This window comes from Chrysochloris asiatica, unplaced genomic scaffold, assembly GCF_000296735.1.
Source record: "Chrysochloris asiatica unplaced genomic scaffold, ChrAsi1.0 scaffold00108, whole genome shotgun sequence".
Lineage (NCBI taxonomy): Eukaryota > Metazoa > Chordata > Mammalia > Afrosoricida > Chrysochloridae > Chrysochloris > Chrysochloris asiatica.
The window spans coordinates 1,980,762-1,999,995 of record NW_006408626.1 but is presented as its reverse complement, the minus strand read 5'-3'; the positions used below and the strand labels follow the sequence as shown (position 1 = coordinate 1,999,995).

At 37.4% G+C, this 19,234-nt stretch overlaps 1 protein-coding gene across 1 annotated transcript in view; it reads left to right on the top strand.

Annotated features, from left to right (window-relative positions):
• The window catches only part of PIK3CA (phosphatidylinositol-4,5-bisphosphate 3-kinase, catalytic subunit alpha), a 110,319-nt gene that overhangs the window by 69,641 nt on the left and 21,444 nt on the right, over positions 1-19,234 (top strand). Inside the window, exons 2-6 of the mRNA XM_006867706.1 lie at positions 7,664-8,091; positions 8,640-8,849; positions 10,874-11,124; positions 12,957-13,202; positions 16,007-16,092. Coding sequence (XP_006867768.1) covers positions 7,740-8,091; positions 8,640-8,849; positions 10,874-11,124; positions 12,957-13,202; positions 16,007-16,092 — 1,145 coding nt within the window. The 5' untranslated portion in view covers positions 7,664-7,739. The remainder of the gene's footprint in view (positions 1-7,663; positions 8,092-8,639; positions 8,850-10,873; positions 11,125-12,956; positions 13,203-16,006; positions 16,093-19,234) is intronic.

Here is a 19,234-nt window from a genome sequence, read left to right as displayed (position 1 = left end):
AGGGAGTGGTCTTTATTGATAATGTTCAAAGTTTGTGAGACAAAGTGCAGTCCTCACTTCTAAGGAGCATTCTGGCTTGCTAATTCCAAGACAAACTTATTTATTCTCTGGCAGTCCCATGTTACTTCAAGCATTCTTTACCAATGCCATAATTCCAATGTATCAATTCTTATCTGGTCTTCCTTATTCATTGTCCAGCTTTCACATGAATGTTGTTGTTGTTAAGTGCCATCGAGTCGGTTCCGACCCACAGCAACCCTGTATAGGGTTTCTGAGGAGCAGCTGGTGAGCTTGAACCACCGACCTTTCAGTTCAAACAGCTTTGCAGTCTGGTGCATTAACCCACAGTGCCCCACCAGGATTAAATACCATGACTTTGGTCAGGTGTACTTTAGTCCTTAAAGTGACATCTTTACTCTTTAACACTTAAAAGAGGTTTTTTGAAGCATATTTGCCCCAAGCAATATGCCATTTTGTTTCTTGACTGCTGCTTCCATGAGTATTGATTGTGGATCCAAGTAAAATGAAAACCTGAAAACTTTAATTGTTTCTTCATTTATCATGATGTTTATTGGTCCAGTTGTAAGCATTTTTGTTTTCTTTACTTTGAGTAGTAATCCATACTGCTTTGATTTGATCTTTGTTAGGAAGTGCTTCAAGTTGTCTTTGCTTTCAGCAACTAAGATTGTTTCGCCTGCATATCACAGGTTGTTAAGGACACTTCCTCCAGTCCTGATACCATGTTCTTTTCATATAGCCCAGTTTCTTGATTTATTTGCTTAGCATACATATTGAATAAGTATGGTAAAAGAATATATCCTAGACCCACACCTTTCCAGATTTCTCACCATGGAATAGCCCCTTGTTCTGTTTGAACGGCCATCTCTTGGTGTATGTACAGGTTCTGCAAGAATACAGTTAAGTGTTCTGAAATTCACATTCTTTGCAATGTTATACGTAGTTTATGATCCACACTGTCTAATGCCTTTGCATAATCAATAAAACACAAGCAAACATCTTTCTGGTATTCTCTGATTTCAGCCAAGAGCCACCTGATGTTAGCAATATTATCCCTTGTTTTATGTCCTCTTCTGAATCTGGCTTGAATTTCTGGTAGTTCTCTGTCAGTATACTGCTGCAACCCTTTTTGAATTATCTTCAGCAAAATTTTACTTTCATGTGATATTTATGATATTGTTTGATCATTTTTACAATCTGTTAGGTCATCTTTCTATGGAATTAGCCCAAATATGGATCTTTTCCAGTTGGAGTAGCCAGGTATCTGTCTTCCAAATTTCTTGGCATAGACTAATGAGTGCTTCCAGCACTACAGCAGTGTGTAGAACCATTTCACTTTGTATTCCGTAATTCCAGGAAGTTTGTTTCTCACTGCTGCCTTCACAGCTTTGATTTCTGTCTTCAGTACCATCAGTTCTGAAATGGTTGAATTTCTACTAGTTATTCTTGTTACAGTGATTCTGTGTATTCCTTCCATCTTCTTATGATGCTTTCTGCATGGTTCAATATTTTGTCCTAACTCGTGGTCTGTGCACATTTCATTATAATGTTTTACTTTGTCTTCTCCAGCAACCTTTGGACGTTTTCTGTTCACCTCTTTTATTTCATCATTTCTTCCATATGCTTTAGCTATTTTACATTGAAGAGTAAGTTTCAGAGTCTCTTCTAACATCCACTTTGATCTTTGCTCTCTTTCCTGTATATTTAATGACCTTTTGCTTCATATATGATGTTCTTGATGTCATCTCACACCTCCCCTGGTCTCCTGTCATTAGTATTCTCAATGCATCAAATCTGTTCTTGAGATGGTTTCTAAATTCAGGTGGGATTTAAAGGAGTCCCTGGTGTGGCACTGTTGGACAAGCACTGTACTGCTAACCACAAGGTTGGCAATTTTAACCTAGCAGCCATTTCTTGGAAACCTTATACAAGATCGCTGTGAGTCAGAACTGACTTGATGGCACTTAGCACCAATTCTCAAGTTCATATATTTTGCTCTCTTGTGAGCTTGTTTTAAATCTTGTCAGCTTCAACCTGACCTTGCATATGAGCAACTGATGGTCTGTCTGTTCCACAGTAGCCCATGACTTTGTTTTGGCTAATGATATGGAGCTTTTCCACAAATATAATCAATTTGATTCCTTTGTATTCCATCTGGCAAAGTCCGTGCACATAGTTGCCATTTATGTTGTAGGAAAAAAGTATTTTTAAGAAGGAAGTCATTGGTCTTGTAAGATTCTATCATGCAATCTCCAGCATCATTTCTGTCACCAAGGCCTTATTTTCTAACTATCAATCCTTCTTTATTTCCAACTTTTGCATTCTAGTCACCAGTAATTATCAGTGTACATTGAACTTAGGTGTTTGATCAATTTTAGACAGAAGAAGTTGGTAGAATTCTTTAATTTCTTCATCATTGGCTTTGGTGGTTAGTGTATAAATTTGAATAATGATTGTAGTTAACTGTTCTTTCTTGTTGGCTTATTGATAATATCCTATTACAGATAAATCTTGAAATGTTCTTTTTGATGATGAATGTAACACCATTCCTCTTGAATTGTAAACCATATCATTGTCCAATTCAAAATAACCAATACCTGCCCATTTCAGCTAAATAATGCCTATGATAAAGTTATTTATGCATTCTTTCATTTTTACTACTTCCAGTTTTCCTACATTCATACTTCTTAACATCCCACGTTCTCATTATTTACAGATGTTGCAGCTGTTTCTTATCATTTTGAGTCATGTCCCATCAGCAAATAAAGGGCCTAAAAGTTTTGCTCCATCCATGTCTTTCCTTTGAGGGGGCAGCCAGTCATATTTTGAGTACCTTCCAATCTGAGGGGCTCATCTTCTGGCGCTATAACAAACAATATTCTGCTGCTGTTCATAAGATTTTTCAGTGGCTTCTGTAGCTCTTAGACTTCCCTATGAAACATGCATTCAGTTTTGTCATTATGAGTGTAACTATCGTATCCTATCCCTCCAGCAAGAAACTTAGTGGATCCTTAAGATAAGCACTAGACTGCAAACCACAGTGTCGGTGGTTCAAGCCAACCAGTTGCTCTGCAGAAGAAAGGTGAGGCTTTTCTGCCTCAGAAACCCTATATAGGGTCACTATCAGTTGGAACTCTTTTGTTGGCAACAACAAATAAACTCCTGGTGCTGTAGGATCGCAAGGTCAGCAATTCAAACTCACCAGATGCTCCGTGGAAACCCACCCTGTACAGTATTGCTACGAGTCAAAACCAACTTGACTGCACTTAACAGCAACAACAACAACAACCCCTACCAAAATACTCTTCATATTGCTATCTTTAAGTCTTGTGAGGGCACGAGCAGCATCTATCTTTTGTTTTGTTTTTGATAACATTTCCAATACCTAACATAGTCCTGAGATCAGCACTCAATACGTTTTTGGTGTATAAGCAAAATATAATGTATGGCTATTGTCCACAATTCTTATACAGTAGGTTATTTGGACCTTTTTGATTTATTTCTATAGTTTTAACTCCTTCCTTGTAGCTCTCTAGCATAGATTACTATATAAATGAAAATATAAACGTAAACAGCAAAAAAAACTTGTATTTTTTGGGTCTTAGTTTCTTAGTGTTGCCATAACAAAAAATACCACGAATGGGTGGCTTCAAAGAACAGAAATTTATTTTCTCACAGTTCTTGAAGCTTGACATCCAAATTCAAGGCATCTGGCTCTAGTTGGACTAATGTCCTTCTTGGTCTCTTTTAGCTTCTAGTAGCTGCCAACAATCCTTGCCGTCACCATTCCTGGCTTTTAGATTCCTCAGTCTCCATCTTCACCTCTTGACACCGCCTGTATGGGGTCTGTAAACTGTTACTATAGAGTCAATTCCAATTCTCAGCGACCCTATATATAGGACAGGGTAGAGGTGCCCCAGAGGATTTCCAAGGCTGTAATCACTCTGGTAGCATATAGTGGTTACGAATTGGGCTGTGAACCTTAAGGTCAGCAGTTCGAAACTACCAGCTGTTCCTTGGGAGAAAGATAAGGCTTTCTGCTCCCGTAAAGATTTACAGCCTCAGAAACCCTGTACAGGGTTGCTATGAGTCGGAACTAACTCCACAGCACGTAACAACAACAAATCATTAAGGATGTGGCATTGTAGGATAAGCTCAACTCAGCAGCACTTGATAACAATACCAATGGTTATGGAAGCAGACTGCCACATCTTTCTCCCTCAAAGATGGTGGGTTCAGACAACCAAGAAATCCATCAGCATCCAAGCACTTAACCACTACACCACCAGTGTTCTCCTTTATAAAACTCTAATCAGAGGGAATTAGGTTTAGGGTCTGCCCTACTATGGTGGTTATGTACCTGTGGAGTAGGTTCCAACTCCTAGTAACCCTGTACAGGGTTTCTGAGGCTGTAAATCTTTACGGGAGCTGAAAACCTCATCTTTCTCCCGCGGAACAGCTGGTAGTTTTGAACTGCTGACCTTGCGGTTCAGTTTGCAACCAGATTCAGAGCCACTACACTACCAGCTGCTTCGCGGGAGAAAGATGAGGCTTTCTACTCCCGTAAAGATTTACACCCTCGGAAACCCTGTACAGGGTCGCTACGGGTCAGAACTGACTCGATGGCACTTAACAACAACAACAACTCTACCAGAGGTCCTTGCCCTACTAGAGTATGGCCTCATTAGCATATCAAAAGACAGTTAGTGTATGGCCTCATTAGCATATCAAAAGATAAACCATGTTTCTGATTGCATTCACAGATAGAACAATATTTTTTGTTGTTAGTTGTTGTAGTCAGTTCTGACGCTTAGCAAACCCATCTGTGCAGAGTACAACTTCATAGAATTTTCAGAAGCATATCATCTGGCCTTACTTCTGCAATACCTCTAGGTGGATTTGACCCCCAACCTTTTTGATAGTAGCCAGCATTTAACCCAGATTGCCTAAAAGTATATGTTGGAGGCAACAATTCCATTCCTAACAGTGGATTTTAATAGTGCCTTCTGAAAGAACCCTGCAGGTTGTTGAAGTGTAAAATGTAAGGGTCCTTTAAGTCATAATGTTGTTGTTGTTATGTGCCATCGAGTCGATTCCGACCCATAGCGACCCTGTATAGGGTTTCCGAGGGTGTAAATCTTTACGGGAGTAGAAAGCCTCATCTTTCTCCCGCGGAGCAGCTGGTAGTTTCGAACCGCTGACCTTAAGGGTCGCAGCCCGATTCGTAACCACTACGTAATAGTACTTGTTAAGTGCCTCTAGTCAGTTCCAACTCATAACAACTCTGTATAGGGTTTCCAAGGAGGAGTGGCTGGTGGGTTTGAACCACCAACCTTGCAGTTAGCAGTCCAGGGCTTATCCTACAGTTCCACACCAGAACTACAGTTTAGAACTAGTAAGAGCCCTTGTGTGGTACTGTAGGATGAGCACTGGGCTGGTAACTGCAAGGTCAGCTGTTCAGATAACTGCAAGGTCAGCAGTTCAGACCCACCAGTCACTCTTGGAAACCCTATTCAGAGTTGCTATGAGTTGGAGCTGACTGGACAGCACTTAACAAGAACTGGTGCTTAACAACAAAAACAGTTCTAAAATAAGTGTTGACAAGTGATTAACTTGTTTGGGACATTGTATTGACAGAGTCATCGGTCTCATTAGTGTATTGTTGTTAGGAGCTGTCAAGTTAGTTCCGACTCATAGCGAACAGATACACAAGAGAACAAAACACTGCCTGGTCCTGCGCCATCCTCACAATTCTTATGTTTGAACACATTGCTCCTGCTACTGCCTCAGTCCATTTTGTTGGTAGTCTTCATCTTTTTCAGTGACCCTCATTTGTGTATGTTGTTGGTAAGTACTTTCGAATCAATTCCGACTCATAGCAACCCTGGATAGGGTTTACAAGGAGCAGTTGGTGAGTTTGAACTGCTGACTTTGAAGTTAGTAACCTAGTGCTTAGCCTACAGCACCACACCAGGACTCTAATTTGTGTTGTTGGTGGTGGTGATGTTTAGGTGCTGTGGAGCTGGTTCCGACTCATAGCAACCCTCTCTATAGGGTATCTGAGGCTATAAATCTTTACGGAGCACAAAACCTCATTTTTCTCCCGTGGAACTGCTGACCTTGAGATTATAGCAGCCCAATTCGTAACCTCTTTGCTACCAGAGCTCCTTGTTGTTAAGTACTGTCAAGTTGGTTCTGACTCATAACAACTCTGTATAGGGTTTCCGAGGCTTTAAATCTCTGCAGGAGCAGAAAGCCTCATCTTTCTCCCACCTAATTTGTGTATAGAGATTCATTAAGAAGTATTGTTAAGTGCATCGCTTTAGTGGGGACTCATAGTGGCCCTATATAGGGTTTCTGAGGAGCCACTGGTGGATCTGAAACATCAACCTCGCAGTGCAAGCTGACCTTGTGAAACAGTGCTTATACTTCAGTGCCCGACCAGTACTCCCATCAGAAGTATTGTTATTGTTAGGTGCCATCAAGTCTGTACCAACCTATAGGGACTTTATGCACAGCAGAACGGAACACTGCCCAATCCTGGGCCAACCTCACTACTGTTGCCATGCTTGAGTCCATTGATGCTGCCACTTCGCCAATCCATCTCGCTGGGGGAGCACTGGGTTTTTTGAGAAAGTGGATAGATCTTTGCAAATTTATCACCATACTCCAAGGAATATTACATTGATGATGCTTTATATTATTGTGAATATATACTTAATATGTATGCTTAAATCACACCTTTAAATATTTACAATGTGGAGTCCCTAGTGTGACACTATGAGTTAATGTGCTGGACTGCAAAGTCAGTTTGAATCGCAAGGTCAGCGGTTCAAGCTCACCAACTATTCCTCAGAAACCCCTATATAGGGTCGCTATTGGGTCAGAACTAACTCAACGGCACTTAACAACAACAGATTATATTTTAAGATGGGATTTTTATCATACTTTAAGACAAAAAGCAATATGGGAAAATAAAAAAGGAAGCTATAAAGATTGGTTTTTAAAAAGCGAAAAAAAGAACCTAAGCCTTTTAAGTTTTCTTTACCATAAGGTGGGCAGATAGCTAGGTGGCAGGCAGGGGACTGAAAAGGATTTGGCTTCTCTAGACTTTACTTTTTTCATCTTTAAAAAGAGAACAATGAACCTCATAATCTCAAAGATGTTTTAGAGTCTAAATTCTGTTGCTCCATAAAGTGGAAGAGAATGATAAAGGTGTCAATTGTAACTTGTTTTTTATTCTTCACGTAGCCTCAGATCTGCCTTGATATAAGACCTGACTTAGAAAGTTTATTCAAATGTAATGTGTTTTATTCTTATTATTAGACAAATTTATTATAAATTTAATAATTTATAATATTAAATTTATAATAAAGAGGCAGAAATTAGGAAAAAAATCACTTGTTTTAATTAAATTATTAATTTCCTGGACAGCAAAGTCAGTTTAAATCACAAGATCACCAGTTGCTCCTCAGAAACCCTATGCAGTGTCTCTCTGAGTTGGATCCAACTTGTGGGCACTTAAAAACAACAACATCCTAATCAATTCATACTATAGAAAATAAATGTTTTTAAGTAATGCCACAAGCATATTCTCTTAATAGTTGTTTCTCAATTTAATAACTGTCTTCCTTCTTTGGTTTAGGTTTCTGCCTTGGGACAGCCACTCAGCTAATTCCTTAAAGTAGTTTTATATGTGAAACGTCTAAGCGTCCAGAACAATGCCTCCAAGACCATCATCAGGAGAACTGTGGGGCATCCACTTGATGCCCCCAAGAATCTTAGTAGAATGTTTACTACCAAATGGAATGATAGTGACTTTAGAATGCCTCCGTGAGGCTACATTAATAACCATAAAGCATGAACTATTTAAAGAGGCAAGGAAGTACCCTCTCCATCAACTTCTTCAGGATGAATCTTCTTACATTTTCGTAAGTGTTACTCAAGAAGCAGAAAGGGAAGAATTTTTTGATGAAACGAGAAGACTCTGTGATCTTCGACTTTTTCAACCCTTTTTGAAAGTAATCGAACCAGTAGGCAACCGTGAAGAAAAGATTCTCAATCGAGAAATTGGTATGATATCATTTTCAATTAAATGCCATTTTCATCCTATTTTAAATGTAAAAAAAATATGGAGCTAAATTGTTAGGCTCATTACCAAAATATTTCTGTCTAAACTATTTCTGTACTACCTATAAACTTAAAAAATATATAGAGAGAGATTTCTTAATAAAAAAAATCACTATAAATCTAAGCTATTTTTGACTAATAGGCTAAGGAACTGTTTTTAACACCTTCAAGTTATTTTATAGGGTTTTCTTTAAGAAGTATAATTTATGGGAAGTACTTTTTATGTTATCATTTTTATTGCTCTTTAAAACATAATTGACATGGATATTGTTTGCTGCCATTGACAGTTTCAGAATATATATTATATGTTTAATCACATTTGGATACTTGTCAACTCTATTATGTAGTCATCACAAATGTCTTGTAACCTGAGAAAGCTCTTTATTCTGTATAGCCTCCCAAATCTACCACATTTAACTTTCTCAATAAGAAACTTGTTTATACTGTATGATTTAACAGAATGTTATATTGTTGATAAATAATTTTTTAAGGTTTTGCTATCGGCATGCCAGTGTGTGAATTTGACATGGTTAAGGATCCAGAAGTACAGGACTTCCGAAGAAATATTCTGAATGTTTGTAAAGAAGCTGTGGATCTTAGGGATCTTAATTCACCGCATAGTAGAGCAATGTATGTCTATCCTCCAAATGTAGAATCTTCACCAGAATTGCCAAAGCACATATACAATAAATTAGATAAAGGTAAGAAAATGGTATATACTGTAATTGATTGATGTGTGAAATAATTCCATCTATACCTGTGTTTAAGGAGCTCTGGTAGCGTAGTGGTTACGAACCGGGCTGCGAACCTTAAGGTCAGCGGTTCGAAACTACCAGCTGCTCCGCGGGAGAAAGATGAGGCTTTCTACTCCCGTAAAGATTTACACCCTCGGAAACCCTGTACAGGGTCGCTATGGGTCGGACCCGACTCAACGGCACTTAACAACAACAACAACATACCTGTGTTTGGAGTCCTAATGTGACACTGGGTTAATGTGCTGAACAACAAGGTCAGTTGTTCAAGCTCACCAGTCACTCCTTGGAAACCCTATACAGGGTTGCTATGGGTCTGAACCCACTCAATGGCACTTAACAACAACAGCAACATACCTGTATTTCTGCACATGTACTTTCTTCTCAGAAATGAAAAAAATTCTTGAAGTCCAGGTCTGTTTATGCTGGCAAAATACAGTTGAGTGCAAAGTACATGGCTTGCATACAGTAAATATCTATTGACTTAATTGGATTGTGTGCTCATGGTATTAACCACCTTGGTGAAGTTGTTATAGAGCAGACTCAAAGATCCAAGTATTTTGGATACCAATGATATAGAACTGATTATCTCTTCATTAATAAAAACAAAGATAAATGGAAACAATTTATAAAATTTTGGGGAAATGCTAAACATTCTTTTTATTGTACATTCTTAATGTTAAGTGCAGTAAGTCTGATCATAATCATCTGATAATATTTAAGTTGACTTTTGAGGTTTTAATAGCAAATAATTTATAATTAAGTGAACATGAAAATATATGAATGTTTTAAAAATCATAATATCTTTATATTTTTAAAAACAGCAAAGTAAAGGCTTCAATATCAAGTTGTAGAACAGATTAAGAGAAACTTTATTAAATAAAAACTTCTGTTAGTAGATTGTGAGGAGGGCACAGGCCCAGTGTTTCAGTCTGTTGTTTACAGGGTTGCTTTGAGTCAGAACGGACTCCGTGTTAACAACAGCAGCAAAATTATGATAGCTTATTAGTATTTCAGCTATAGTATTCAAAGTAGTTTAATGCAATATAACATAAGGTCTTCATTTGAAATAATTTTATACTCAAATATACATGTTTTTTTCAAGTGTAATGCGCTTTTTTCCCCCTTCCCCCCCACCCCAACATTTTTATAGACATTTTCTATCAGGGTGACTTTTAAAAGTTCATGGAAAAATTCCATTATATTTTAATTCCATTTTTCCACTAAATTTTTGAAGCCCCCTCATGTAGAAAAAAGGAGCTCTGGTAGTGTAGTGGTTACGAATCGAGCTGCTAACCTCAGGGTCGGCAGTTCAAAACTACCAGCTGTTTCGTGGGAGAAAGATGAGGCTTTCTGCTCCTGTAAAGATTTGCAGCCTCGGAAACCCTGTGCAGGGTCTCTATGAGTCGGAACCCACTCCACAGTACAATAACAACAGCGTGTAGAAAGGAGGAAAGAATTGTATAGAATTTGCCCTCTGGCATAACTGATCTTTAAGAAAGAAAATTAGAAAATCTGTTTCCTCTTCTCCCTCCTCCGTCTTTTTTTTTCTATTGAGCCACGGAGGCTACAGTTTAGAATGGAAGTTGTGGCCCACCACTTTGGGTGTTTGCTGTAAAATAAGAGATTTAAAGATTTCCTAACTGTGCAGGGTCACTATGAGTTGGAACCAACTCCACTGTACTTAACAACAACCTGATATTTTGAGTCTTGGTGTGGCAATGTAGGGTAAGAACTGGGCTACTAACCACAAGATTGGCAGTTCAAACCCACCAACCACTGCTCATACAACAAGGTCGCTATGAGTCAGAATCAACTCAGTGGCACACAACAACAACATGATATTTACATATACTTAATTATGTTGATTTATATAGCATTTTTTACTTGGCCCTGGAAAATGTGTCTGTTTAAAAGTGAAATAGATAATGATGATTGCATTGAATAATTTTTTTTTTTTTTTTCTGTTTCAGGGCAAATAATAGTGGTAATTTGGGTGATAGTTTCTCCAAATAATGATAAGCAGAAATATACGCTGAAGATTAGCCATGACTGTGTGCCAGAACAGGTGATTGCCGAGGCAATCAGGAAAAAAACTCGCAGTATGTTGCTGTCATCTGAGCAACTGAAACTCTGTGTGTTAGAATATCAGGGCAAGTATATTTTAAAAGTGTGCGGATGTGATGAATACTTCCTAGAAAAATATCCTCTGAGTCAGTATAAAGTAAGTAACAAGTTTCAAGATTATTAATTTTTAATTTAAAAAGTAATCTAATCACATTGGAGAGTATTATTTATATTTTGAGAACGTAACTTTATGACATCTATGCAACTAATATTAGTAAACAGCATTTTAAACTTCTTTTATGCCAATCATTTGAGAGACTGAAAATGTTGATCGTAAATAAGCTCATATCAACTCTACAGGACAGAGTACAACTGCCTTGTAGAGTTTCAAAGACTATAATCTTTACCAGAGAAGAATGAAACACCTTTGTCCCGTGGAGTGACTGGTGGGTTTGAACCAGTGTCCTTTCAGGTAAAAGGCCAAGTGCTTTAACCACTGTGCTACCAGAAGTCTTTGGAAGTTATAATATACCCAAAATATGGATTCTTTCATGATAATAATTTTTCTCCTCTTCTATTAGTGGTAGTAGAATGGAATTAAAATAGACATTTTAAGTACCTATAGTCTTGCTACTATAGAGTCAATTCCAATTCTCAGCAACCCTATAGGACAGGGTAGAGCTGCCCCAGAGGATTTCCAAGGCTGTAATCACTCTGGTAGCATAGTGGTTATGAATTGGGCTGCGAACCGCAAGGTCAGCAGTTCGAAACTACCAACAGGGAGAAAGATATGAGGTTTTCTGCTCCCGTAAAGATTTACAGCCTCGGAAACCCTATTCAGGGTTGCTGTGAGTCGGAACAACTCGACGGCACTTCATAGTCTTGATAATTAAGATGAACTGTATGTGTGGTGCTGTGTGTGTGGTGCTGTAGGCTAATGGCGCTGGACTGCAATATCCTTTGAACCACAAGGTTGGTGGTTCAAGCTCACCAGCTGCTCCTGGGAACCCTATATAGTGTCGTTATGAGTCAGAAGCTACTCGACAGCACTTAACAACAACAAAGTTCTCTGTATTTATTTATTCAATAAATATTTACAAGAACCAGTTACATATGTATCAAGCATTGTGTTGGGTATTTATTTAGAATACTCCTTGCCTTCAGTGTGCTAATGTTCCCATGGGGGTTTATAAGTAAGAAAAGAGGCAACTATAATATGTATGAAAAGCAAAGATGTTAGAGGACTATGGTGTGTCTGACACAAGCCATGATATTCTCAGTAACTTCATATGCATGCAAAAGTTGGATAGTGAATAAGGAAGATAGTAGAAGAATTGATGCATTTGAGTTATGGTGTTGGAAGAAAATATTGAAAATACCATGGACTGCCAAAAGAACAAATAGGTCTGTGTTGGAAGAAGTACAGTCAGAGTGCTCCTTGGAAACCAGGATGGCCAGACTTCGCCTTTCATTCTTCAGACATAATGTCATGAGGGACCAGTCCCTGGAGAAGGATAACATGTTTGGTAAAGTGGAGGGTCGGAGAAAAAGAGGAAGCCCCCAACAAGATGAATTGGCACAGTGGTAGCATCAGTGAGGTCAGACTTAGTAACAGTTGTGAGGTTGGTGCAGGACCAGACAGTGTTTTGTTCTGTTGTGCATAGGGTCGCTATGAGTCAGTACTGACTCAGTGATACCTAACAACAACAAATAATATGTATATGATGTTGTTGTTAAGTGTCATGGAGTTGGTTCCAGCTCATAACCACCCTGTATAATTTAGATAAGCATTTGTTTGATCATTTGCCTAACCTAATTCCCAAAAGTTAGTACTTTAAATATTATAAATCTAGCAACTGTTATGAAATGTGGTCTGTTTGATTTTTTTCACCTTAGTATATAAGTTCTCTCGTAATGTCTTACTTGTTGCTTTCAAATGAAAGCTCTTATAAGAAATGGTTTCTCCACTCCACCCTTAATCTCTTACAGTATATAAGAAGCTGTATAATGCTTGGAAGGATGCCCAATTTAATGCTGATGGCTAAAGAAAGTCTCTACTCTCAACTGCCAATGGACTGTTTTACAATGCCATCTTATTCCAGACGCATTTCCACAGCTACACCATATATGAATGGAGAAACAGCTACAAAATCCCTTTGGGTTATCAACAGTGCACTCAGAATAAAAATTCTCTGTGCAACTTATGTGAATGTAAATATCCGAGACATTGACAAGGTAAGGTCAAGTATTGCATCAAAAATTAATTTGTTTAGTACTTTTTAATTAAAATTGTTTATTGAACTATATTAATAAATCTGTTGAAATATGGTATAATGTTTTCAGATGGCTTGAAAACACCTAAATCTCAGAAAATAAAAATATATGAGAGTTAGTCAAAAATTATCTGCACTCCAGTTATAGTAAAACACCTGTCCAGGTCCATGGCTGATGACAGCATTGAGCTGTCAAGAAAAGATTCTGGCAAATAAACTAATAACAGTAGATTACATGAAAAATCATTTGCAAATCAATTTGGGTTTCAAAAAGTTTCTGTGAGATGGGTACCGAAACAACTCATGGAAGATCATAAATGGAAGCATTTAGACATTTGCAAACTAAATTTGAACTGCTATGCAAAGGAAGGTAAAAAAGAAAAAAATAATTACTGGTGATGAGACATCCCTATGAGCCTGAGAGTAAATGACAGTATAGAATGGAAACAACCACAATCGCCAAACAAGAAAAAAGTTCAATAGTCAACCATCAGCTAGAAAATCGGTGCTTACAATTTTCTGGGAATATCAAGGGTCAGTACTGGAACACTATCAGAAAAAATGTTCAACAATCAATAGTACTAGTTACAGTGAGATGTTCACTGAAGAGCTGAAGCTTAATTTCAGGTTAAACACTGAGGGCTGCTATCCTTAGGGCATTGTGATTTTACATACCTCTACCCACACTGTTGACACCCTGCAAAAACTTCCTTTTGAGCTGTTAAAGCATCCTCCTTATAGTCCCGATCTAGCTCCATCAGACTTTCACCTGTTTGGTTCCCTCAAAGCAGCCCTTGGAGGATGAAGATTCCATCTCTGATGGCTCACAGCTTAGCCTAAAATATTTTTTAAGGGAGGATGAAAGCTTGTTGACAGATGGACAAAGTGTATTGAAAAACAAGATTGTGTTGAAAAATGATTTATTTGTCTTTTTCTAAAAGTTTATTAAAATAAATTCTATAGCCAAAGTATGGGTAATTTTTGACTCACCCACATATAATTAATTCTATTTGAATTTCTGTATAACTCATCTTTTATGTAGTTCACAACTGTTTAGCCATAATTCTAATATTCTAATAATTTAGATGTCCATAATTATAAGCTCTTAAATCCAAAACTTTTTAAGAATTCATTTGGCAACAAGATCTCACCAACTTGAAGTTGGGCTTTTCATAGCCTTTATATATCCTGTCTGTGAAAAGTCTTGTATTTTGTAACAGAAATATTGATGTCTTCATGAGGTATTATCCCTGCTACTAAGAGTATTAAGTCATATTTAATATGTGTGCCAATTTATCATTCTAATATATGAAGAATTTTTAATTTAAAAATCTGGTACAAAGAGTTTTACATACTATTTATATTAATTTTTAAGTCTGATGCCCCCATTGTGCTTAATGAATGAAGGTAGTAACAGATTTTGGTGGAAAGTCTATCATTATTACCTATTTTATGTATGACGAAAAGGAGAGCCAGAAACTTTTGTATCTGAAAAAATAAATTAAATTGATTCCTCATTCATGTCAGTTATATTGTTTTTATATTGCTTAATGTTTGTTTTTTTATAGTATAACATGAACACCATTCAACTGTCAGTTTGTCATACTATGGTAGCTTGCCTTGTGTGGTGCCGTGATGCGGGAAGCTATGCCCACTGGTATTTTAAATACCATCAGGGTCACCCATAGTGGACAGGTTTCAATGGAGCTTCCAGATTAAGACAAACTAGGGAGAAGGAGAGGCGGATCACTTTTGAATGGTTAACCCCAGAAAACCATATGAATAGCATCTAAACATTGTCTGATTATAGTGCCAGAAGATGAGCTCCTCAGGTTGGAAGGCACTCAAAATGCTACAAGTGAGGAGTTGTCTCCTTAGAGTTGACCTTAATGATAAAAATGAAGCAAAGCTTTTGCTGATGGGGCACAACTAAAAATGTGAGAAACAGCTGCAAATACCTGTTAATAATCAGAATGTGGAATATGCAAAATATGGATCTAAGAAAATTGGAAGTTGTCACAAATGAAATGAAATGCATAGAGATCAACATTCTAAGCATTAATGAGCTGAAACGGAGTGGTATTATCCGTTTTGACTTAACAATCATGATTTATGCTGGGAACAGCAAACTGAAGAGAATATCACATTCATCATCATAAAGAGTATTTCAAGATCTATTTTGCAGTACAGTGCTGTCTATGATAGGGTAATATCAATATGCCTATAAGAAAGACCAGTTATTACCACTTATTCAAATTTACATACCAACCACTAATGCCAATGATGATGAAATTGTGAATTCTACCAACTTCTTCTGTCTGAAATTGATCAAATGTAATTTAGATGCGCCGATAATGACTGGTGATTGGAATGCAAAAGTTGGAAACAGGTCAATAGTTGGAAAGTACAGCTTGATGGTATCTTCAGTGCTAGAGATTGTATAATAGAATTTTGCAAGGCAATAGACATTTTTATAAAAAAAATACCAAGTTTTCTATGACTTTTTTAAATGATTATACACATGGATCTCACCAGATAGAATATACAAGAATCAAAATTGACAGCGTCTATGGGGAAAGGCTATGTAGAAACTCAATAGTAGTCTTTATGAAGGAAAGAGCCCCATCTTTTTCCCACAGAGTGGTTGGTGGGTTTGAACCACCAACTTTTCAGTTGGTATCTGAGCTCTTAACCACTGTGCCACCAAGGTTCTTTTACATTTATTTATATGCATAATAGTTTTGGCTTTTTTTTTTTTTTCTTTAGATCTATGTTAGAACTGGTATCTACCATGGAGGAGAACCCTTATGTGACAATGTAAACACCCAGAGAGTACCTTGTTCCAATCCCAGGTAAGGAAATATTTCTACTTATATTTCTAAAGGTCACATTGGTGGTTATGTGCCATGGAGTTGGTTGCGATTCATAGCGACCTTGTACAGGGTTTCCGAGGCTATAAATCTTTATGGGAGCAGAAAGCCTTATTTTTCTCCTGCAGAACAGCTGGTAGTTTTGAACTGCTGACGTTGAAGTTCGCAGCCCGATTCGTAACCACCACACTTCCAGAGCTCCTTATAGGTCATATTAGTATTTACTAAAATAACAGTAAAAGTCGTGTGTTTTAAATCATTAGTTTTTCTTAAGTCATATAAATTACCACACAACTATAAAATATAAGAACTTTTCTTCTGTCATGTGAGTATCAACCACAGGATCATTTTTATTAATTCTAAGATTGTATCCAAATTATTTTTCTGATTATTCCCATTATATGAAGGATAGAGCAAAATATAGTTGCAGTTCTGTACTGATTGTTCACTATGAAATCTATAAGCTTTTCATTTTATTCTTATCTTCATTCTTTTCACATGGAGAAGTGAGAGATGTCAAACAACTCCAAAGCCAAATTTCTTTGAGGCTGTTTCCTTCAAGCCTCTCCCAAGAATAGATATTTATGGCATACCAGTAAAGAGTCTTTGGGAACAAATAAATTTATTTGTGAGGGAAAAAGTTGTTGGGAACATTTTAAATTATTACCCATTACTTAAGAAGTAGTATAATCTTAACTTCTTACCATCCTGTCATTTCTTTGCCTTTTTGTATAATAGAATCATTTGGAAATAAGACTTAACCTTATGAGTATAATAGCAATATTTTAAAGGGAGTCCTGGTGTGGTACTATAGGCACTGTAGTCCAGGATATGCACTGGACTGAAAGGTCAGTTTCAACTGCAGGGTCAGCACTTCAAACTCACAAGCTGCTCCTTGGAAATCCTATAAAGGGTCACTCTGAATCAGAACTGACTCGATGGTACTTACCAACAACTTAACAACAAAAACATCTTAAGGAAACTCAAATTAGTATTGAAAATTAACAATGAATTTCACAGGGTAGCAATAGAGCTAACGAGTGAATCCTCCAGAAATAAATGTCAGAATGAATTTAGATTGTGGTAAGAGAATCAGTTAACAGTAGAGTTAGTCCTGTTGTGGCACCGTCGGATCAGCATTGGACTGCTAACCATAGGATTTCTGTCTTGGAAACCGTATATAGGATTTCTGTGAGTCGCAGCTGACTCAGTGGCACTAAACCAACAACATAGAGTTTCCAAGGAGCTGCTGGTGGGTTTGAATAGCCAAACTTGCATTCAGCAGTCCAGTGTTTATCCTAATGCACTACATCAGAACTCTTTCTAAAGTTCTAAGAGAGGGCAGCCTTATTTACCAATAGGAAGGGAGACGGTTTCTCATCTTACAGGAACCAGAAAGTACTGTAGGTTAGAAGTTACAGTGCAGCAACAAACAACACCAAAATCTTTTACAATTTTTGTTAAAACTACAAAAGTTTATTTCATGCTCATAGTGCATGTTTATCACAAGTTGGAGATGAAGGTGATGGTGGGAGAAAATGGAAAAACAATACTTGAGGAAATTTCTGTTGTTAAGTGGCATAGAGTCAGTTCTGACTCATAATGATGGTTTATAGGGTTTCCAAGAAGCCACTGATGGGTTTGAAACCATTGACCTTACAGTCAGTTAGCTGTCCAGTGCTTACCCTACAGCACCACACCAGGACTCCACTTGAGGAAATAGTAGTCAGAAATTTTACAAATGTTGGGACTACTATAAATGCACTGGACTCCTGGTGTGGCACTGTAGGATCAGCACTGGACTGTGAACCACAAGGTCAGCGACTCAAACCCACGAGCTGCTCCTCGGAAACCCTTACAGGGTTGCTATGAGTCGGAAATGACTCAACAGCACTTAACAACAACAACATAAACACATTAATTAAAGGACTTCAACAATCCCTGAACAAAGACCCCAAAATAATATGTAGATTTATGCTAATGATTTAAAATATCAGATGTAAACTAGCTTTGCAGTAAAAGTTAAATGTATTTCATAATGTAAGATTTAAATGTTGGGATTTTAGTTTATTAAAACATGTATTTAGAATTTTTTTTTTTTCTCCAAGAATCCCCTACTTAATCTAATAGATGAAATCCCTAAGGTAGTAGCATGAGAATTTCAGTGTTATACCAATCATGTTTGGTACCTTAGGTTGACTAGTTAAAAATAAAATTATCAGACCATTTATTATTATTAGTCTTGTCCTGTTTCTAATCAAAGAAGAGAATAGAATTGTGAAGAAGGCATTAGAAAAGTTTTCAAAGTTAGTAATAGCTTATATTGGTGCTTTCACTATTGGCCAGTTAGAGTTCTCATTGCTTTACTAATGGTAGTTCCATTAATCTTAACAACCACTTTATAGCGGTAATGTTATTAATCCCATTTCTTCAGTAAGGGAGGCTTTCATACAGTGAAATAGTAGAAGCAGACTAATACTGCTGGCAGTGACTTCTGAGTCCATAAACTTAACCATTGGTATGATGTCTTTAAAAAAAAAAAATTACTGTATTTTCTCTTTACAAATATGTCCACCCAATATAGACATAATTTCACATGTAGTATTCAATAAATTGGAATCCCAGTGTGGCACGCTGGGTTAATGCGCCAGACTGCAAAGCCGTTTGAACTGCAAGGTCGATGGTTCAAGCTCACCAGCTGCTTCTTGGAAATCCTATATAGGGTCGCTATGGGTCAGAATTGACTTGACGGCATTTAACAATAATAAATTCAAGGGAATGTGTCTTAAGTATTTAAATAATTTTTAACATACAGCTTTTGTGGTGGTGGTGGTGGTAGTATGCCGTGGAGTCAGTTTCGACTCATAGTGACCCTGTACAGGGTTTCTGATGCTGTAAATCTTTACCGGAGCAGAACGCCTCATCTTTCTCCCATGGAACAGCTGGCAGTTTCGAACTGCTAACCTTGAGGTTAGCGGCCCAACCCGTAACCACTACACTACCAGAGCTCCTTGTAGTAACTTTCTGTTCTTTTCTTATTATAGATATCAGGTTATATTATATATCCCTGCTGAAGTAGTTTTACTTTCATTCTGTGTATCTGTTGGCTTAAAGGGTTCTTCTA